Source organism: Vitis vinifera, chromosome 14, assembly GCF_030704535.1.
Source record: "Vitis vinifera cultivar Pinot Noir 40024 chromosome 14, ASM3070453v1".
NCBI lineage: Eukaryota > Viridiplantae > Streptophyta > Magnoliopsida > Vitales > Vitaceae > Vitis > Vitis vinifera.
In genome coordinates this window covers 440,162-461,718 of record NC_081818.1, presented here as the reverse complement: position 1 = coordinate 461,718, position 21,557 = coordinate 440,162, and the positions used below count along the sequence as shown (strand labels likewise).

At 41.0% G+C, this 21,557-nt stretch overlaps 4 protein-coding genes across 12 annotated transcripts; 3 read left to right on the top strand and 1 right to left on the bottom strand.

Moving 5' to 3' along the window:
* The first annotated feature begins 1,072 nt into the window (after positions 1-1,072).
* LOC100242533 (uncharacterized) lies at positions 1,073-5,888 on the top strand. 2 transcript variants are annotated; one of them, XM_002276560.5, is made up of 3 exons: positions 1,073-1,594; positions 2,593-3,997; positions 4,435-5,888. In XM_002276560.5, exons 1-3 carry the CDS (start codon positions 1,270-1,272, stop codon positions 4,619-4,621), a joined length of 1,917 nt encoding a protein of 638 aa, XP_002276596.2. In that variant the 5' UTR covers positions 1,073-1,269; the 3' UTR covers positions 4,622-5,888. The 2 variants fall into 2 exon arrangements, with proteins under 2 accessions (XP_002276596.2, XP_010659748.1); XM_010661446.3 differs by having other exon boundaries at positions 1,082-1,594; positions 5,128-5,888.
* Positions 5,889-6,838: 950 nt separating this feature from the next.
* LOC100240795 (probable pectinesterase/pectinesterase inhibitor 13) lies at positions 6,839-21,512 on the top strand. 8 transcript variants are annotated; one of them, XR_009467632.1, is made up of 4 exons: positions 6,839-9,460; positions 19,798-19,845; positions 19,940-20,660; positions 20,786-21,512. XR_009467632.1 is itself a non-coding variant. In XM_059742631.1 (3 exons), the coding sequence occupies exons 2-3, from the start codon at positions 20,138-20,140 to the stop codon at positions 20,965-20,967; spliced, it is 705 nt and encodes a 234-aa protein (XP_059598614.1). In that variant the 5' UTR covers positions 6,845-9,460; positions 19,798-20,137; the 3' UTR covers positions 20,968-21,512. The 8 variants fall into 8 exon arrangements, 4 of the variants coding, with proteins under 4 accessions (XP_059598614.1, XP_059598615.1, XP_019080545.1 ...); XR_009467634.1 differs by having other exon boundaries at positions 19,768-19,845; XR_009467631.1 differs by having other exon boundaries at positions 19,798-20,660.
* Positions 18,438-19,054, bottom strand: LOC104881397 (uncharacterized). The gene is made up of 2 exons (XM_010661512.1): positions 18,784-19,054; positions 18,438-18,664 (listed from the first exon to the last, which is right to left on the bottom strand). Exons 1-2 carry the CDS (start codon positions 19,052-19,054, stop codon positions 18,438-18,440), a joined length of 498 nt encoding a protein of 165 aa, XP_010659814.1.
* LOC104877410 (pectinesterase) lies at positions 20,985-21,512 on the top strand. The gene has a single exon (XM_010661513.2). The coding sequence runs from the start codon at positions 20,985-20,987 to the stop codon at positions 21,432-21,434; it is 450 nt and encodes a 149-aa protein (XP_010659815.1). The 3' UTR covers positions 21,435-21,512.
* Positions 21,513-21,557: the final 45 nt, after the last annotated feature.

Sequence of the window (21,557 nt, the reverse complement as noted above, 5' to 3'; positions counted from 1 at the left end):
GATTTGGAAAAATCTATAATGCGGAATTTATTGAAATCTTAATTAGGATACGATAGAATTTGGTTCGATAATTGTAATAGGATGTAATTATGTTTTTAGGATGATGAAGAATGAAAGTGAAAAGAAACATAGAAAATGGGTTGGGGATGAGGACATGGGAAGGGTGGGTAGGGAGGAAGCCACCATTCTTATTTCCTAAGCAACTTGATGACATTAGATTATGGATACAAGGATAGATTAGGGATTTGAATATAGAAAGGGGGCCTTTATTCCCTTCTTTCTCCTTTCCTCTTTGTCTTTTTGTTTCGCTAAATAAAAAGAAAGTCTTACACGTTGGAGAAGCAACACATGGGCCGAGGATGACACCTTTCTGGCCTCTCTCTACACTTCATCTGCTCCTCTTTCCAACTATAAAAGATTAAATGAGAGAGAGAGGGGGGCGGTGAGACTGAGTCTCTTTCTGGAGGCTACAAGTGTGGGACCTTGGGTGACTTTGATTTTGACTCTCATCTGCAGTCTCCGCTCCTCTCCCCACGCCACTCGGGTGTTTTTACCGTCACCCACCATCAGTCATCACTCTCTTTCCTTCGACTTCTTCATTCCTCATGACTTGATATCCAATAAAAGAATAAGATCAATGTATAAGTATAACAATACAAATAAACGAGATTGGATGATTAATCGTCAGACATGACAACATTTAATTGATATTATTATATAGATACCAAATAAATATTTATTAATATATAATTATTTTTGAGAATAATTTTTTATTCTTACTTATAAATTATGTAAGGAAATTATTAATTTTTTAAAATAATTATTTACATTTACCAACCAGGTTGATAAATATTTATATTTAAAGTATTAAAAAGTGTTTTTAGGAATAACAGTGATTTTTAAAAACGTTTTTTAAGATTAAAAACATTTTCTAAAATGAGTGCTAGAGGAATCTTATTAAAGCTTAAACTTTTGTTAAATTTTAATTAATTATATTTCCATTTTGTAAATGAGATAGTAGGAGAAATACGAGTATTTGAATATAATGCTGGCGTAAAGAAGTGGATGAGGGCATAAAGGGCCCCAAGTCTAGCGACTGCCAGTCCAGGGGCTCCACCGTAATCTCACCTTCCCATCGCAACTCTCTCCATCTTCTTTTTCTTTTTTCTTTTTCTTTTTCTTTTTCTTTTTCTTTTAGATTGACATTAGATTAGATTTATAAATTATAGCGGCCTCTACATCTTCGCCAGAAGGCTAAAATTATTGGGAATGGTGAATATGGGAGGTGGCGGAGGCAGCGGTCAAACGATGTCCTTTATGGCTGCAGGCGGTGGCTCCGGTGGCGGCGGATCGGGTGTTGCAGAGGCTCAGTACTCGGGGGCGAAGACGTCTGTATGGTGGGACATAGAGAATTGCCAGGTCCCCAAGGGCTGCGAACCCCACTCCATCGCCCAGAACATAAGCTCAGCTCTGTTCACGATGAACTACAAAGGTCCCGTCTCCATCTCCGCCTACGGCGACACCCATCGGATTCCTCCTCCCGTTCAGCAAGCCCTCTCCAGCACCGGCATCGCCCTCAACCACGTCCCCGCTGGTCCGTACGCTCTCATTTCTCCGATTCTTCTTTTCCTATTTCGTAATTCGCTCTGATCTCCGACTGCGATTCTTGGAATCATTGCTGAATTGTTTGATTATGGTGGTTTTGTTTCGATCGATGTTCGATTCGAGTGTCTTTGTTGTGGTTTCATGACCTCCATTTCTTGTGCCTCTTCTAATTCATGGTGCTTTCCTAAGGTTTTTTTTCTCTGATCGCTGACTTGACTTGTTTAATTATGACGTTTTGCTACGATCAGTCTTCAATTCAACGGATTTTGTTTTACTGAGTCGTAATCGAATCTTTCTTACTCCTTTTCTGTGTTGGTGAGTGGATCTGCCGAGATTATTATATTTTCTGCTGAATTAGAAGTTCAGATCTTGACTTTTGGCTGGTAGAATTGTGTTTGATCCGAAGATAAGAGCTCTCCTTCATTTAGACTAGGGGTTTTGGTTTATAACACTAGTTTTGTTGCAGTTGAACCTCTGCTTACACTTATGGTGGAGTGCATACCTGAGAAACCTTCTCATGAAAATTAATGGACATTTATGATTTTTTTCATACGATGTCGGACTGCTACAATTTCTTGCCAGTTTTCTTAAATATAGATTATTATTTTCTTTCATGAGTAACATAATACTAGTGGAATTTAGAGTTCACTGCCAAATAGGCTTCTCTTTCTCTCAAGCAAAAAGGAGGTATTATTTGCAAGAGATGCTGTTAATTCATTTTAGTTGTATCCAACCACCAGTAAATGTAGATGTGATTTAGTTTTGCCTGAAGGAAGCATTTCCAAAATGATGTGTAATATCGATTTTCAAAAAATAAGAAAATAAAAAAAAAGGGGGAAAGAAAAAATTCCTCATGTCTTGCCACATGGAATCTCCAACTTTCTGTTCCCTTTTTGATTTGTACAGTTTATTATTCATTTGTCTAAATTGGAGTGTTAAGTAGTTCAATTATGGGTTGCTCTGTATTGACGTTTTGATTGTAAACAGGCGTTAAAGATGCAAGCGACAAAAAGATTCTTGTTGACATGCTGTTCTGGGCTGTGGACAATCCTGCACCTGCTAATTATTTGCTCATTTCTGGTGATCGAGACTTCTCGAATGCACTCCATCAGTTGCGCATGAGAAGATACAACATTCTTCTTGCACAACCCCAAAAGGCTTCTGCACCGCTCATTGCAGCAGCAAAGAGCGTGTGGCTCTGGACGAGTCTTCTGGCAGGAGGACTGCCACTAACAAATGGTGAATCACAACAACTTGGTAATAATAGCTATTCCAGTTCTGACACATTACCGATTCCAGTTTCTGATCCCATTCAGACAAATCAATCGGTGGATTCCTTTTCTGAAAATTCCTACTTAGGAAATCAGAAGCTCCCAAATATGGGGAGAACTGCTGATATTAAGTATAAAGGGAAACAAAATCGCCGAAACTTGAATCAACCAAATATACCAAGAACAGCAAGTGCACCACAACAGTTGTCTGGTGCATATAATCCCAATGCCTCCCTTAATGGACATGCTCCAAATTTCTTTTCTGGAAGTCCTGATCCTTCACGAAGCAATGGCCATAACCTCCAGAGCAATTACCAAAATCATTATTCACAACCATTAAGGCCAAACTTCCCTTCGCAACCCACATTTGGACCGTCTAATTCGTTTCCACCAAATCCTCATACCCCTGCTTCTCACATAATGCCTCCCAGGCCTGATGGACCTGGTTTCACCAATGGTCCCCCAAATGTGCCTGATGTTGGTGTGTTAAACATTTCCGAGTACCCCAGCAATGTTCACAATCCTCCAAGTTTTCAACAACGAGATGGAGAGCTGAAAAGAAATTCGAATATTGAGTCTCCAAACCCTGGAAGCTTAAGCGGACAGCAGAAAGGACATATTTTGCATGATACGCCTTCATTTTACCATGATCCTCAGAACAATAGGTACTCTCGTGGACCAGAATTTCCACCCTCATCATCCTCAGCTATGGGTACCACGAATGTTCCCAGTAATGGTATATGGGGATCTCATGGATGCCAAAAACCTTCTGAGTATGTCCAAGGCCTCATAGGGGTTATCTTACTTGCCCTGAACACCCTAAAAAATGAAAAGATTTTGCCTACTGAAGCAAATATAGCTGATTGTATTCGATATGGAGACCCCAAGCACCAAAATACTGATGTTAAGAAGGCCCTGGAAAGTGCTATTGAGCAGCAGATGGTAATTAAGCAAAAATTAGGTACTGTTCAGTTATATGTTGGAAAAAATGACAGACTATGGAAGTGCGTGAACCTTATGGGTGGTAATCCTAAACAGTACTCTAAAGCAACTTGGGATGGAATCCAGAATTTTCTAATATCCCCTGCTGGACGATCTGCGATAATGGCTTCTCAATGCAAGTAAGTCCTTTCTTTGCCTAAACTTATTTTTTTCCCTAATGACATAGGACGGATGAAAATCCAATGTCTCACATTAGCTGATTATTAATGTTGGTTGGGCCTTATATGTGGGTCTACCTTTATCCCCCATTAACTTAAGCTTTTGGAGCGTATGAGGTCTTGCATTATTTGGTATTAGAGCAAGGTTTAGCCTAGCTCACCCCATGCTTGTTGACATGTCCCTCAGCAGTTGAGTGGGGGTGCCTGATGTAGGACGGATGGACGAAAGTCCAATATCCCACATTGGCTGATTACTACCGTTGGTTGGGCCTTATATGTGGGGTTACCTCTACCTCCCATTAGCTTTAGCTTTTGGGAGTGCATGTAGTCCTGCAGCACCTAAAATTTTCCTCTGACTTTATAAAGTTTTCTTATTTTCCTTCCTGTCTGCTGGGTAGGTATGAAGCAGCTATTATTTTAAAGAATATGTGCTTGAAAGACCGTGCTTTGGGAGATGTACTTCAGATTTTGAACATGGTTATCAGTGCAAAGAAATGGATCACACATCTTCAATCAGGATGGCAACCGGTTAACATTTCTCTTCCCGAGTCTAACACTGATTCAGGGGCCATAGCTGCCACATAAGGTCCGAATACTAGTTATGGTAGGGGAAAGGGGCCTTTAAACAGTTAAGAGGTACATAATATAATGGTGGGTGTTTGTTACTCAGAGGACAAGGAAAAGGAGGTTCTCTTTCTCAAGAACCAGAGTTGGTGGAGATGGCGAAATTTGACTTAAGGTGGTGGAATAAGCATATTGGGATTTCTCATCATTTTATTTTATTTTTTATTTCTTGTGAAGTTCTTAAGTTTAGTTTTCTGGAAACGAAAGCAGTTACTGGACAGGGTTAGATCATATACTATGAGATACTATTCTCTAAGTTGCAGAGGTGCTAGTTGCTGCAATGGCCTGCTTTTGCAGTATATGTTCACCTCTTCATTAGGGTTAGGTACTGCTTGTAGGAGTTGGACTTTTGTCCATTTTCACTCAATCTTTTAGGCCTTTCCATTAGTTGCATGAATGAACCGTTGGTGCCTTGAATGCTTTTGGAGAAATATTGTAAGGGGAGATCCTGCATTCTTTTGTTTCAGGATATAACCATTGAAGCAAGTTATCTTAAGGAAAATGGGACAAGTCTGTTTATCTTATTGCAAGGATTGGTTTGTATCCATCGGTCATCTCAAATAGTTCATGGAATTAGCAACTGGGGTACAATTTCTGGAGTATTAGTTTCTGATGTTGGCATTTCTTCAAGATGGGGCTGGAAGTTCACTTACCGAGACACAGAAATTTAGGACCCCAATTATACTGAAGATGAAGGGAAAAACCGGCATGTCAGAGAGAGAAGAAAATGCAGTTGTATGTGATTTCCTCATCCTTAAAAGGGTTTTTTGGTGGGATCTGACCAATCTCCTATAAGCCAGCATACCGTTGTATTAGTTGAGAATGAGACGCTAAATGACAATGTATGCCATCATATTTTTGCTACTAAGGTATGGTGCTTGCCATCTACAAAACTATGAAGATATGGTGATTGCTGACACTACGAAACGCCATGAAGACGGTATGGTGGTTGGATGCTGGAAGAATCGATTTCAAAATACGGTTTAATTTTATCTTGGAAGACTGTTATCTCTTGTTGCACCTTTTGTTCAATCTTAGTGTACATGCATGTATATATTTCTTGTGGAAAGACTATATATCCATATATATATATATATGTATTTCTCATAAAGAGCATAATGCTCTTAAAATGAACCTTGTATCTGTGTGCTTATTTTGTGTAAGTGGTTGCATAATGTAAGAAACTAGAAGGTTTTCAGGCTGCAATATTATTGTCTCTTGAACCTGATGGGATGTCTGTATCTCTCGTCTGTGATGGTTACACTTGCTTGGCTTCAGCATAGAAAAAATGCATGGTCTGGTCTTAATTTGATTAGATGTTGAATCCTTATGCTGGCTTACCATTGGATGGGTCTTTTCTGGTTAAACTTTCCGTAATGTATTGCTTGCTGTGGCAGAGTTTGCATTTGGAGCCTGCGTTTGGTCTTTGGTTTGAAGCCCCAAAATGGCCATGAGGAGTATTTCACTATTTTCCTTGCTTTTCTGGGACTCTTCCATCAAATTGGTGTAAGGAACAGCATTTTGAAATTTAAAGAGAATGTTTTCACAATGCTATGTTTAAAGGTTAAATATTTTTCCAAACGATGAAATTAAAGTATTTAGGCAATGTTTGGTTCTTGGAAAATTTGAGGAAAAATGTAAAGAAAAGAAAATAAAGAGGAAAAGTAAAAAAAAAGAAAAAGTGAAGGAAAATAAAAAATAGGGTTAAAGATGATAAATTATTTTTATTTTAAACTTATTTTATTTATTTTAACTTATCAATATAAAGATTAAATAATTTTAAAATATATAAGCTTTTAATTAATTTTAATTATATTTAATTTTTTTTAGAATATTTTATTGTGAGAAAATCATTTTTCTTATCACTTTTTTCTTTATATTTTTTAGAATCAAACATAACCTTAAAGGTTAAATATAACTTTTAAAAGTATTAGACAAGGACCACAAAACTAATATTTTCACACTTTCAATACGACATTTTGAAAATATCACGAAAAGTAAATTTGTATTCATTTAATTTTTAAAAATTAAAATGAAAGTACTTCATGCACCATTCCTAAAAATTAATTCTAATTAATTCATTAAATATATATATTTATATAAATGGGTATTAAAATTTCAAAATAATTTAGTAAAAAATGAAAATGAGTTGCCTGTTAAATTGAGATATTTAACCAAGCAAATCCAACACCAGCCGCTTCATGGGCGATTCCGCTGCCAGTACACACTGCACACAGAACAAGTGCAGAGGAGATCTTCATTCCTACAATCTAGGGTTTCTTGCTGCATGAGTCTCCAACCTCAGGTCAGGAATGAGTCTCTCTCTAATTTTCCCTTTTCCTCCATTTTCTTTTCTCGAGAAAATAGCTGTTACTGCTCATGAACTCCTCTAATGGCTGTGAAGCTCTCATCGTTAACGCTTTCCAGCAGAATCCCCAAATGGGTCCCTTTAATTGCTTCCATGTCTTCGATTTCATGCGCGAATCGTATCCAGGCTGTCCCGGAAATTGATCAAACCAAAACCCCACCGAACGACAACGAATTTGAACCAAAGTTCCAGTTTTTGAGGAACAGGCTTATGCCGGATGACTTAATCCGGGTTTTGGATACAACCCATGATTTGAATTCTGCAATCAAGGTATTCAAATGGGCTTCCCGACAAAAACGATTTCGCCACACGGCGGATACGTATTTTAGGGTTATTTTGAAGCTGGGTATGGGCGGTAAGATTGAGGATATGGAGGCCTTTTGTTCTGAAATGGTGAGAGAGAAATGCCCAGGTGGAGAGGAAACTCTTATTGCATTGATCAGTTCGTTTGTTAAGCATCGTAGGCTTAGTGAAGCTATTAGGGTTCTGGTGATCATGACTTCAAATGGTTATAAGTTCTCAATAATTGAATTTAATGGTTTGTTGGGTGCTCTGGTGAGGGAGAGGAGAGATTTTCGAGAAATTCTTCTGGTTTATAAGGAAATTGTGAAAGCAGGAATTGTACCTAATGTTGATACTTTGAATTATCTGATAGAGGCTTTATTTGAGTTAAATTGGATTGACTTGGCTTTGGATCAATATAGGAGAATGAGCAAGAAAGGGTGTAGTCCTAATAGTAAGACCTTTGATATACTCATTAGTGGCCTTATTGCAAGAAACCTAGTGGAAAAATCGGTTGTTGTTTTGGGTGAGATGATTGAACTTGAGTGTGAAGCGGATTTGAGTTTTTATACTAGTGTAATACCTCTATTTTGTAGTGTGCATCAGGTAGAGGAGGGGATGATGTTGTTTTGGAGGATGAGAGCTTCTAAACTTGTGCCAGATTTGTTAATTTATAGGGTCTTGATTCAGTGTTTGTCTGAGAGCCTTTGGTTGGATGATGCGATAAATCTTCTTGAAGAAATGATAGGATGCGGTTTAACACCAGAAGATGATGTGTTTGTGTATATTGTTAAGGGGTTTTGTAAATTAGGAAAATTTAACGAAGCTGAATTCTTTTTGAAAGATAAATGTGTTTTTGGGACTGATCCTCATAATGCATTGCTAGAAGGTTATTGTACTGCTGGTGACTTCCATGGTGCAAAAGTTTTTCTTGAGAAAATATTTGATAGGAATATAATTGACAACTTTTCTTGGAATATCCTAGTCAGATGGCTTTGTGAGAATGCTTGGACCAGCAAAGCTTTTGAACTTCTCAGTAGAATGATTGTTTCTTCATTTACCCCCGACTCTGCTACTTACTCTGCTCTCGTTATTGGAAACTGTAAATTGAGCAAGTGTAAGGATGGTTTAGAGCTATTTCATCAGGTTTGTTCTAAAAATTGGGTCTTGGATTCTGCCTCTTATGCTGAGCTAGTTGAAACCCTTTGCCAGATGGAAAGGATTCAAGAGGCTGCAGAAGTGTTTTGCTACATGTCGAGTAACGGATGTGCACTTAAATCTTCTTCTTTGGATATGTTGATGAAGGGTATTTGTGTAACAGGAAAGGTTGATGAAGCAATCAGGCTGCTTGTGCTTGCATGTTATTCTGGTACTTCATGTACTAATGCCAGTTACAAAGCTATTATGCTTGGACTATCTAAATTAGGCAAGGATAGTGATATCTTAGTAGTGCTCTCAAAGATGCTGGTAGAAGGTTGCATCCTTGATGTGGAAGCATATTGCATCCTCGTACAAAGCATGTGTGCACTGAGTCGAACAGAAGATATTGCCCGGTTCTTCAATTTGATGGTTAGTGAGGGTTTAGTACCTGACTCAGAAACAGTAGCTACTCTGCTGTCGTGTTTAACCAAGCATTCTCAGCTTCATACGATTTTGACTGCTATTGGTAAACTTGCTTCTGATGGTGAAATTCTTAATTCATCAATGTACAACCTACTTATTATTGGCTTATTGAAAGAGGGCTATAAAAGTGAAGCATGTCGATTGCTGGATTTAATGTTGGAAAAAGGTTGGGTGCCAGATGCTTCAACTCATGGGTTATTGATTGGGTCAGTTGTTAGTGAGGTACCCCATAAGGAAGCAGTGGAATATGAAAATTCTTGCATGCAAGATAAAATTGGCAACATACTTGCTGAGGGCTTGAGAGAAACATGACAAACCTGCTTTCCAATGGTAGCATGATGATCAGAAAGCTGTTTGATTCTCTTGTTGGACACTGCCCTTTGTCATGACTGTAAGATTGAAATTATTGTCTTTATTCATCAGTCCAATAAGGGATTGAACCTGCTCCAGAACCTAATTTTGGAGGCTGCAGTAGGCATCCGATGAAAAGTCCATTAGTTGACAGCAGGCAATTGTTGACATGGCAGGTTAGTTAATCTTTTCTGCTATCTTATAGTTTGTAAAATACACACTCAAGCGTGAACACACATGCACAGAGACACACACATTGTTGCTTCCCAAAACAATTCCCTGCAAGAATAAATCTCTTAGTATAGTGCCATTTCCACATATGGAACTTCATATACTCAAGGTTTATGTTATTTCATCATCTTTTTAAAACTTTCTAGGCATGTTTGGTTAGATGGATATAGCGTGTGATAGGATGAGAGATGAGGTAATATATCTTATCCCATGTTTGGTTGACAATAGGATATGTTAAATTATTCCATCATTTATCATATCTCATATTTGACCAAACATGAGATACAATAAGTGATGAGATATGTTATCAAATGTCTTTTTTCTATTCCTTCTACATGGATTATGATTCCAAGTTGGGATATGAGATATGTATCCCATGGATAAATCTAATTTGCTCATCTTATTCCTTCATTTTAATTTTTTTTTTATATTACATATCTTGCAAAACAAAAGTTTGTGATTAAAAAAATTAAATTAATAGTTTTAAAAAACCTAACAAATATGTATAAAATATGTCATGAAATAATACTAATATGTGTATTATTTAATGCAATATTTAATATATACAAATTGTTTTTGTATATTTAACAACATAATATAATATTTTTTTTTATTTATGAACTTTTAAATATTTTAATCATGAATACTATTAATAAAGATGTAAACAATTATTTGCTAATTATAAATTATAGAATGATTTCCAAATAATACTAAAACATATAAGAGATTTAATATTTTTTTTTTAATGGCAAATATTGGGATGCAATGTAATTTTTATTTTCAATAAACATTGAAATGCAATATGTTTTCCATTCCTTTTTTCTTGTTAGTGAACATTCTATTTTTTTTTTATTTTACAAACCAAATATGAGCATGATATAACATATTCTCTTGGATATAATATCCGGTGGAAGTGATATACATATCCTATCTAGTGGGTATGATATCTTAGGATAAACGTATCCTATCCTATCTATCTAACCAAACATAATATCAAAGAATTGCATATTAAACAACACTCCAAAGCCTCATTGCCCTCTTGTTTCCTGCTCTAATCCACCAATCCTGCTGTCATTGAAATTGCATTTGTTTTATCTTCCCAGTTGTTAATGCTCTTTTTTAATATCCTAATTCCATTGTTTTCATGGAAGTTTTTGTTTGTCTATCATCCTACTTGATGACTATATGGGGAGATGTTGGTTTTTTTTTGTTGATAGGTATATGGAGAGATGTCTTGTGCCATGATCCTCCAAAAAAAAAAAAAAAAAAAATGACTATCTAAAGGTTAAATAGGTAAACCAATCATGAATCAGCAGGATGATGTTAAGGTACTTGCAAAGGCTCTGATGCCAAATTTTGTGTACTGAATTGAATGTGATTATAATCACACACATATGCAAAAGGTATTAAGAAGCTCAATAGTAGGTGTGTGCCTACCCAAACAGAGAGGCTAGAAGAGCTACAGTGGGCGCGGATCCTGGTAAAGACGGACAGGGAAGAACTACCCAATGTGGTTGAAATTTGGATTGAAGACCTGTGCTATGCGCTAACCCTTTGGTGGGAGGTCAGGCCGGTCTTGAAGGTAGCATCGGCAGGGCTGAGAGGGTTGAAGAATGCTGCAGTGGGCGAGGTTGGGGGTGAGGCCCGTGCACGCGCGAAAAAGCGCGTGATGGAGGTGGAGGGCGGCACTAGGATCGAGAAACTGCAGCAGCTGTTGGATGGGACAAGGGGCCAGTCTGATGGGTCGGGCCGTCCGATGGAGCCCCGTTTGGGTGGGTTGAACGAGAGGAGCCCCACTAAAGCATTTCGGATTAATGAATTGAGCTCTAGGCCTGATCCAAATGCTTCCGAAGCTGGGCCGTCATGGAGTGGGTCGTCTGGGCTGCCGGGTGAGGGATCACAGGCTGTTGGGCTGTTGCCGAGGGAGGATGTGGAACGGGCCAAGCCAATTTTGCAGTCACCAGAAGTGTCTGGGCTGGGTTATAACATTTTAGGCCCGTGTAGAGAGGCTTGCCTTTTGGGCTGGACTGGCCCACGACTGCTGAAAGAGCCAGACGCAGGCATTTCTTCTTTCTGGTTGAAGAGCATGGAGAAGATGGAGGAACCAAGCCTTGTGGGGTGCCCAAGGACTGATGGTGCCCTAATGGAAGAAGCTCAGAGGTATGGAAATACATCTAGTCTTGGTGGTTTATTGGTCCCCGCTGCTCCTTCTTCCTCTCCTCTTTTTTCCAGTCGGACCCCTTTGGGGTATTACGACTTCTTTGGTGTTGGTTGGGAGGTAGGCCAGAGAGATCCACAGGGCTGCATTGTCAATGGTTTAGGGTTTATGGAGCAAGGGGCAGTAGCCAATTGGGAGTTGATGGAGGCCAGTAATGGCAGTAATGGAGAAGGTGGAGAGGAGCTACGTCTGATCCGTACAGAAACACTGGAAGAAAAAAGATGGGAAGAGGTTGATTGGGAAGACAGTTGATTGGCCAGGTTTAGCAAATTCCTGGGGTTCTCGACAAAAGGATTGGAGAAGGATATCTTGGACTTTTTGGTCAAGATCAGAAAAAGGAGGGAAAAAGTCCATAGTAAAATTCTTCTGGACAAATCGAAGTTTGAACGGGAGCTGAAAAGATTAGAATGCTCCATTAATTACGAGAGGGGGAAGAAGCTGAGGAATGGTATGCAAGAAAGAGGGGACCAAATGCTGGTTATCCAATGAAGTTAAGACTGTTAAGTTGGAACGTGCGGGGAGCTAATGATAGCTCCAAAAGAAAGGTGATTAAGGCTATGATTAGGAGTCAAAAGGTGGACTTATTTTGCCTCCAGGAGACAAAAATTCAAGTAATGGATGAAGGAGTGGTTAGGAGCCTAGGCACTGGGAGGTTCTTGGAATGGGGGGCTTTGGATGCTCATGGCTCTGCGGGTGGTGTGCTGATTTGTTGGGATAAAAGAACTCTGGAGTTGATGAGATGGAAGTGGGTCAGTTTTCTATTTCCTGTAGGCTAAGGAATGTGGAGGATGGGTTTGTCTGGATCTTCACAGGTGTTTATGGGCCGTTCTTTAGGGAGGAGAGGGAAGTTTTTTGGGAAGAGTTAGGGGCAATTAGAGGCATATGGAGTGACACGTGGTGTATAGGGGGCGATTTTAATGTCGTCCTGTCTCAAAGAGAAAGGAGCAGTCAGGGAAGGATAAGTGGTGCGATGAGAAGATTCGCCCAGGTAGTAGATGAGTTAGAGCTTCTAGATCTTCCGCTACAAGGTGGTGTGTTCTCATGGAGTGGGGGCAGAAATAACCAAGCATGGGCAAGACTGGATAGATTCCTCGTGTCTCAGTGCTGGCTGGATAAATGTTGTGGGGTTGTTCAATGTAGGTTGCCGAGGCCCACATCGGATCATTTTCCTATTATGCTGAAGGGTGGAGGATTAAGACGAGGCCCATCTCCGTTTAGGTTTGAAAATATGTGGCTGAAAGTAGATGGCTTTAAGGACCTCCTTCGGGAGTGGTGGCAGGGGACAGTGGTGAGGGGGAAGGCCAGTTTTAGATTGGCCTCTAAGCTGAAGGTGCTGAAACAGAAAATCAAAGAGTGGAATAGGGAGGTGTTTGGCAGACTAGAAGTTAATAAGAGCTTGGCTCTCCAGCAGGTTGAATTTTGGGACAGGGTGGAAAGTGAAAGGAGCCTGTCAGTAAGTGAAACGGAAATGAAAAAGGAAGCTAAGGAAATTTTCAAAAAGTGGGTCCTTCTGGAAGAAACCCACTGGAGACAAATGTCGAGGGAGTTGTGGCTGAAGGAGGGGGACAAAAATTCAGGCTTCTTCCATCGGATGGCCAATGCCCATCGTAGAAATAATTCCATGGACAGAATCAAAATCAATGCGGTGTGGAGGATTGAGGAGCAGGAGGTAAGGGAGGGGATTGTGCAAAACTTCCAGCAGCTGTTCACTGAAGAGCCAAGTTGGAGAGCGGATATTGAGGGGCTGCACCTCCCTCGCCTAAACTCTTGTGAGGCTGAAGGCTTGGAGGTGCCTTTCACTATGGAAGAGATCCACTCTGCTTTGATGGATATGAATGGTGACAAAGCTCCTGGACCGGACGGGTTTACAGGGGCTTTCTGGCAAACATGTTGGGAATTTGTGAAGGAGGAGATCATGGATCTGTTCAAGGAGTTCTTTGTGCAAAAAGTCTCAACACCACTTTCTTGGTTCTTATCCCTAAGAAAGGGGGAGCGGAGGACCTGGGGGAGTTCCGGCCTATTAGCTTGCTAGGGGGACTGTACAAGCTTGTGGCCAAGGTGTTGGCAAATAGACTGAAGAAGGTCCTTGGAAAGGTGGTTTCAATGGATCAAAACGCCTTTGTGAGGGGGAGACAGATCCTGGATGCCTCTCTTATAGCTAATGAGGTGGTTGACTTTTGGTATAAGCGTAAGGAGAAGGGGCTGATCTGCAAATTGGACATTGAAAAAGCATATGATAGCATCAACTGGAATTTCCTTATGAAAGTCTTACAAAAGATGGGATTTGGGAGTCGATGGATGGAGTGGATCTGGTGGTGCATTTCAACTGCCAAATTTTCTATCTTGGTGAATGGGGTACCGGCGGGTTTTTTCCCAAGTTCCAAGGGGCTGCGTCAGGGTGATCCTCTATCTCCCTATCTCTTTGTCATGGGTATGGAAGTGTTAAGTGCTCTCATAAGAAGGGCGGTTGGGGGAGGGTTCGTCTCAGGGTGCAGCCTTAAGGGGAGAGGAGGGCTGGTGATGGAGGTCTCTCATCTTCTATTTGCGGATGACACAATTATCTTTTGTGAAGCTAAGAAAGAGTATCTAACCTCTTTAAGCTGGATCTTGGCTTGGTTTGAGGCGGCGTCCGGTCTAAGAATAAACCTAGCCAAAAGTGAGCTAATCCCTATTGGGGAAGTTGAAGAAATTGAGGAAATGGCAGTGGAGCTTGGGTGCAAAGTGGGAGCTCTTCCTTCAGTTTACTTGGGGCTACCTCTTGGAGCCAATCACAAGGCCATATCTATGTGGGATGGGGTGGAAGAAAGAATGAGGAGAAGATTAGCCCTTTGGAAAAGACAATACATTTCTAAGGACGGGAGAATAACCCTCATCAAGAGCACCTTGGCTAGCATTCCAATTTATCAATTGTCCCTTTTTCGGATGCCAAAGTCAGTAGCGAAAAGGCTTGAAAAGTTACAAAGAGATTTTCTTTGGGGAGGGGGGAGAATGGAAAGGAAAATTCACCTCATCAATTGGGAGGTGGTGTGCACTCAAAAAGTGAAGGGAGGGCTTGGCATACGGAAGATTGATCTCCTTAACAAAGCCTTGTTGAGTAAGTGGATTTGGAGGTTTGCTTTTGAAGAGGGTACTCTTTGGAAGAAAGTGATTGGGGTGAAATATGGGCAAGAAGGCCTTGGTTGGCGGACAAATGAAGCTCGCGGAGCCTTTGGGGTTGGGGTTTGGAAGGAGATTTTGAAGGAGGCAAATTGGTGTTGGGACAACATTAGGTTTAAGGTGGGAAAGGGGACGAGGGTTAATTTTTGGACTGATCATTGGTGTGGTGATGAGGCGTTGTCCAGAATTTTCCCTCAATTATTTGCTTTGGCGGTGCACAAAAATGCAACTATCAGTGAGGTGTGGGACTCCAGCCTTGGTCAAGGAGGTTGGAACCTCAGATTTGCTAGGGATTCAAATGATTGGGAGCTGGTTTTCATAGAAGCTTTGTTTAACATGCTGAGGGATTTCAAGCTTTCACAAGAAGAGGACTCGGTGGTATGGAGAGGCGAAGGTCAAGGTAAATTTGGGGTCAGCTGTGCTTACAACCTGCTGGCTGCTCCTAACTCCCTTGAATTCCCGGTTAGATGCATTTGGGTGGACAAGGTCCCTACCAAAGCTGCTTTTTTTGCTTGGGAAGCTACATGGGGGAAGATCCTTACCTTGGATAGGCTCCAAAGAAGAGGGTGGCAGCTTCCTAATTGCTGTTTTTTGTGTGGTTGTGAAGAGGAAAATGTACATCACATTCTTTTACACTGTACAGTGGCTAGGGTTCTTTGGGATATTATCCTTGCCTTGTTTGGGGTTCATTGGGTGTTCCCAGAGACGGTCATAGAGGTGTTACTTAGTTGGAGGGGCTCCTTTGTGGGGAAAAAGAGGAAAAAAATCTGGAATTCCATACCGATGTGTATTTTTTGGACGGTTTGGAAGGAGAGAAATAGATTAGCCTTTAGGGGGGGCTATTTAGACATACAGAAACTCAAAAATTATTTTGTTTGTAACTTGTGGAGTTGGGCGAGAGTGTACATGGGAGAGGAGTCCTCTTCGCTTTTACTCTTTTTGGAGTGGCTAGCGGCTATTTAAGGGCCGTTGAGGCTGCTTGTCTCTTTTGCTTTTTGGGGTGTGGCTGAGTTTGTATACTTCCTGTATGCTTTTGGCTTTTTTGCCCTTTAATACAAGTTGTGCTTATCTATCAAAAAAAAATAGTAGGTGTGTGCCTAGTTACATATAGAAATTTTTTTTGACACAGTAGAATTCATAGCTTACATGAGATATAGTCATGTTTGGTGCCATGGGCTTAAATTAAGGTTTGAGTGCTTTTTGAATTTGAACTCCTTAAATTTGTCAAAGTAGACAAACACCGACCATAAGTTTACCCTGTTTTTCTAGAATAACATGTTCTATTTTCTCTTTTCTTCATGTTTTTCCTTTTTCCTTTTTAAAGCATATGAGGGTCTTGAATAGGGTTCTAAAAGGCAAAGAGTCTGGAAATGTTGCTACTGCTTCTAATCAAAATTGGTAGGGATGCCAATATCTGCTGGTTCAGTTGATCTCAGAGCAAGTAATATTTTTTTTTTTTGATAGATTAAGCAAGTAATATTTTTTTTTTGATCAATAAGTATATGATTGTATTGCAAAGAGGCGCTAAAATAGTGACCCACCGAATTACAGTATAAAGCAACTTATCCCCTTACAAAGGGGCCCATACAACAAGGGAAAAAACAAAAAAATCCTCTCCCTTAACGCATATACACCCACTCTATAAAATCTATTAAGGTGGAAGGGCCATCTTTTATCTACAATTTGGTTTCCGACCACATAAATACATAAAAGATACTTTCAGCCTTTGAATAGACAGCCTGCAATCCTCGAAAGCAATTGAATTTCTAGCCTTCCATATAACCCAAAACAAGCATAACGGTCCCAATTGCCACACCACCTTCCTCTTCTTTCCCACAAAAGAGCCCCTCCATCCTAAAAGGGTTTCCTTGACCGAAAGAGGAAAAACCCACGAAACTCCAAAAAAAGAAAGGAACAACATCCACACTTCCCTTGTTTTTTCACAATGAATGAGAAGGTGGTCAATTGATTCCTCACACGTATGACATAAAAAACATCTATTTGCCATAACCCAACCTCTCTTTTGCAGACGATCCAAGGTTAGAACTCTCCCCCAAGAAGCCTCCCACGCAAAGAAGCTTAGTTTGGGCTGCACACAAGAGTTCCAAATAATCTTCGAAGGGAAAGAAGCAAGAGACCCCGGCTGCATAGTCCTATACAAAGATTTTACCGAGAAAACCCCATTCTTTGATTCCATCCACTTCACCCTATCCTCCTCATCCACCTTAACCTTCTTCCCCTCCAAGCAACAAAACAACCTTTCCACTTCTTACAACTTCCAATCGTTGAAAGGTCTATTGAAACAAGGGTTCCAACTTCCCCCCTTTTCCCCCTCGGCTGTCCACACTTCATTTACCCAAGCCTCTTTGTTCGAATCTAAAGCATATAAAGAAGGAAAAGCCTCGCACAAAGGGATGGTTTCACACCACTTGTCTTTCCAAAACCTTACCTTCTCACCATCACCCACCACAAAGCCAAAAGAAGGGGTTACTAGATGTCCCATTTTACTTATTGCCTTCCACAACCCAACTCCATAGGCCTCCCTAGTCTCACAAGATCTCCACCCTCCTCTTTCCGCCCCGTATTTCCCTCTAATCACTTTGTTCTAAAGTGTCTTTCTTTCATTTGCAAAGCGCCAAACCCATTTGCCAAGGAGAGCCTTATTGAAAGCCCCAAGACTCTTAACCCCCAACCCTCCGCTTCTTTTGTCTAAACACACAATTGGCCATCTTACTAAGTGCAGTTTTTGCTCAAGAGGCCCACCACCCCACAAAAAGTCCCTTTGGATCTTCTCCAATCTGATTCTAACCACCCTAGGCATCTGGAAAATAGACATAAAATAAATCGGCAGATTGGACAAGGTACTTCGCACTAAAGTAATCCTCCCCCCTTTTGAAATGTACCGACGTTTCCACATAGCCAATTTCTTTCTGAATCTTTCTTCTATTCCATCCCACGCTGCAACACATTTAAACGGAGCACCCAACGACATTCCTAGGTAAGTGGAAGGCAATTTTCCCACCTTGTAACCGAACTCATTAGCCAACTCATCCACATTCTCGACCCTACCAACCGGAATCAACTCACTTTTCTCCAGATTTACTCTTAACCCTGAAATTGCCTCAAACCACATTAACAGCCAACACAAGTACAACAACTGATCCTACTTTGCTTCACAAAATATCAATGTATCATTAGCAAACAACAAATGTGATATCTGGACCCCTTTGCCTCTTCTTCCCCGAATCAAATAAGGCGACAAAAACCCCCCAGCCACTACTCTCTTTAGCAAACAACTAAAGGCCTCCATCACAACTACAAATAAGTAAGGCGATAGGAGGTTACCTTGCCTTAACTCCCTTGAGCTTTGGAAAAAACCCGTAGGGCTTCCATTCACCATAACTGAATACCTAACAGTGGATAAGCACCTCTTTATCCACCTGCACCATCTTTCCCCAAACCCCATCTTCTTCAACACCGCTAAAAGAAACGCCCAGTCCACATGATCATAGGCTTTCTCAATGTCTAATTTGCAGAGAATCGCCCCTTTATTGCTTTTCAACAATGGAGTCAATTGCTTCATTAGCAACCAGCACTGCGTCCATGATTTGCCGCCCCTCCACAAAAGCATTTTGGGACGTTGAGATGACCTTAGCTAACACGCCCTTTATTCTATTAGCCAACACCTTAGCTAACCACTTATACAACCCTCCCACCAAGCTAATTGGCCTAAAATCCTTCAAATCCTCTGCCCCCCCTTTCTTAGGAATCAACACTAGAAAAGTTGCATTCAAACTTCTTACATAGCTCCCAGTCTCATGGAACTACCTGAAAAGTTCATTACCTCCTCTTTAACAAATTCCCATGAAAATTGCCAAAAAGTCATTGAAAAACCGTCAGGGCCTGGCGCTTTCTCACTGCAACAACCTGACAGTGCCCCAAAAACCTCCTCCTCCGAGAATGGCTTCTCTAGCCCCTCCACATCCCCCTTTTCCAGCCTCTCAAAAATCAAGGCATCTATCCTGGGCTTCCACCCCCCTGGATCTGCCAGCAGCCCCTGATACACCCTGCAAACCACCTCTTTGATCTCCCTTTCCTCATTGTACCATCTCCCATTCACTTTGACTCTATTCATCTGATTCCTTCTTCTATGAGCATTAGCCATCTGATGAAAAAACCTTGTGTTTCTATCCCCCTCTTTCAGCCAAATCCCCCTCTTTCAGAGCAAGTAATATAGTGACTAGCCTTATGGATTTGTAACATAATCAATCCTTCTTGGTGCTTGCCCCATTGCTCCCACAAAGGGTATTATCTGTGGCCCATACCATGCCATCTTATGAAAGTTGTTCCTTCTTCCTTGACACAGGAGTGTCCCAATTCAGAAGGTTTTCATTGATATGTTCCCCAAACCTCAATGGGTATATGTCAGATTTTTGAGTCACTAAGCACCAAATATTGGATAGGTTGATGATCCAACAAGAAGGGCAATGGATGAATCAAGTTCTTTAGGTGATTACAAGTATTTTCTGTGAAACAACTCAGTCAGAGCAGTTAAGATGACTAGTTTGTAGAACTTATTACAATATTAGATAATTACTGAACTACATATTGTTTGTAACTACCTTGTAAGGTCTAAACTTGTCCTGGAGAGTGTTTTTATAACCATTTTTACCAACTTACCATAGGGCTAGTCACCCTAATTTAGGATTCATGCATATGCTTTTTATTAGAGACTCTTCAATTCATCTTTAGCTTCTGGTGTAGAAAGAGCTGCCTCTCCCTCTCCCTCTCCCTCTCCCTCTCCCTCTCCCTCTCCCTCTCATCTTCTTCCTTGAGCTGATTGTGACAAGGGGACCAAAATGAAAACAAATTTTACAGTAATTGGGGTCTCCTTATTAATTGTTGCAGCTGTTACTGTGGCTGTGGTGGTTGGAGTAACCAGTGGAGAAAAGTCAGGTGATGTTACAAATTCAGTTTTGAGATTCTCAGAAATGATTGATTCCTTGTGTTCTGTGACTGATCACAAGAAGACTTGCATCGATACTCTTAGCCAGGAAGCTGAATATAGCAAGGCTACCCCAATTGACTTCATCAAAATCATCATTTCTCGATTAAGACGAGGTGCAAAGTGTGGCTGCCATCAAAGACACTTTTGCTAAGGTTGTTTTGGTCCCAAGCCAAATAGCAGCCCTTCAAGACTCAAGACTTGTTAAAATCTGCCAATGACAATCTTGCTTCCTCTCTTCGTATGGTGTCTGCTGGATTGCAGTCTTTGATTGATCATGAAGACAGTCTCAAGAGCCAGTTGAGTGCAGTTATCTCATATCAACAAACATGCAAGGATGGAATTAAACACCCATCAATCAGAGCAGTAATTGGGCTCAGGCTTCAGACTGTCACTGAGCTCACAAGCAATGCTTTAGCACTGGCAGAGGCTAGAGATGGTGGGTACCCTACTTGGTTCTCAGCAACTGACTGTGGGCTCTCGGAGTTACATGGCAAGGGGCTTCTGAAGCCCAATGTAGTTGTAGCTAAAGATGGCAGTGGGCAGTACAGAACAGTATTTGAAGCTGTTGTTGCATACTCTGAAAACAGGAACCACAGGGGGACATATGTCATCTATGTGAAGTCTGGAATGTATGAGGAGAACATCACCCTCAAAGTCCGCTGGGGTACAGTATCCATGTATGGTGATGGACCTAGAAAGACGATCATCACTGGCCGAAAGAATTGCCATGACCAATTTACGGCCCTGCGGACAGCCACCTTCTGTGAGTTCATGCAATTATTTCAGTCTCCATTTCTTTTGTTCCTTCTTGCTGAACTGAAAACCGCTTTCTATCTAATTCCACTTAAACAATGACATCTTAAATGGCATTTCCTTGTCAAACTGCAGCTGTTCGTGGAAAAGGATTCATTGGCAGGTCAATGGCATTCCGGAACACAGCTGGGCCAGAAGGTGGCCAAGCCGTGGCTCTCCAAGTTCAGGCTGATATGTCAGCCTTCTTTAACTGCAGGATAGATGGGTACGAGGGCACTCTGCATGCACTAGCCCATCGCCAATTCTACAGAGAGTAATCCAAAACTCTGTGATCATGGTCAAAAAGCCACTTGACAACCAGCAGAACACCATAACAGCCAGTGGTAGAGCTGATGATCGGCAAACCACAGGTTTTGTGATCCAGAACTGTCAAATAGTTCGAGGACAGGAACTCTTCCCTGTGAGGTTCAGTACAGCAACGTACTTAGGCAGACCATGGAAGCGATATTCAAGAACAGTTGTTATGGAATCAACACTGGGCGATTTGATTCATCCTAAAGGATGGTTGGCAAGGAATGGCACATTTGCAGTTGACACACTACTCTATGCTGAGTATGCCAACAAGGGGCCTGGAGCTGATACCAGCGGGAGAGTCGACTGGAAGGGTTACAAGGTCATCACCAACAGAACAGAAGCACTAGCCTATACAGTTGCTCCTTTTATTCAAGGAGACCAGTGGTTGAAAAGGAGTGGGATGCCCTTCCTCCTTGGCCTCAAACTTTGAAACATGTTTCAACCACCTTTGCAGTTTTGGTGAGAAAGATCCACATTGAATTAAAATTCAAGATCTTCATTTCATCTACTTGCATGAAGAAATAGTAAATGGGGAATGGGGAATGATGACAAC

What these genes read in the sequence shown, in the direction of transcription:
- LOC104881397 (XM_010661512.1), bottom strand. Translation starts at nt 19,054, where the DNA reads ATGGCTAATGCTCATAGAAGAAGGAATCAGATGAATAGAGTCAAAGTG. An exon ending in GAAAGCGCCAGGCCCTGACG is followed by an intron (nt 18,665 to 18,783) that starts GTTTTTCAATGA and finishes CAACTTTTCTAG; the next exon opens with TGTTGATTCCTAAGAAAGGG.
- LOC100240795 (XM_059742631.1), top strand. Translation starts at nt 20,138, where the DNA reads ATGGTGTCTGCTGGATTGCAGTCTTTGATTGATCATGAAGACAGTCTC. An exon ending in CCTGCGGACAGCCACCTTCT is followed by an intron (nt 20,661 to 20,785) that starts GTGAGTTCATGC and finishes GTCAAACTGCAG; the next exon opens with CTGTTCGTGGAAAAGGATTC.
- LOC100242533 (XM_002276560.5), top strand. Translation starts at nt 1,270, where the DNA reads ATGGTGAATATGGGAGGTGGCGGAGGCAGCGGTCAAACGATGTCCTTT. An exon ending in CCTCAACCACGTCCCCGCTG is followed by an intron (nt 1,595 to 2,592) that starts GTCCGTACGCTC and finishes GATTGTAAACAG; the next exon opens with GCGTTAAAGATGCAAGCGAC. An exon ending in ATAATGGCTTCTCAATGCAA is followed by an intron (nt 3,998 to 4,434) that starts GTAAGTCCTTTC and finishes TCTGCTGGGTAG; the next exon opens with GTATGAAGCAGCTATTATTT.
- LOC104877410 (XM_010661513.2), top strand. Translation starts at nt 20,985, where the DNA reads ATGGTCAAAAAGCCACTTGACAACCAGCAGAACACCATAACAGCCAGT.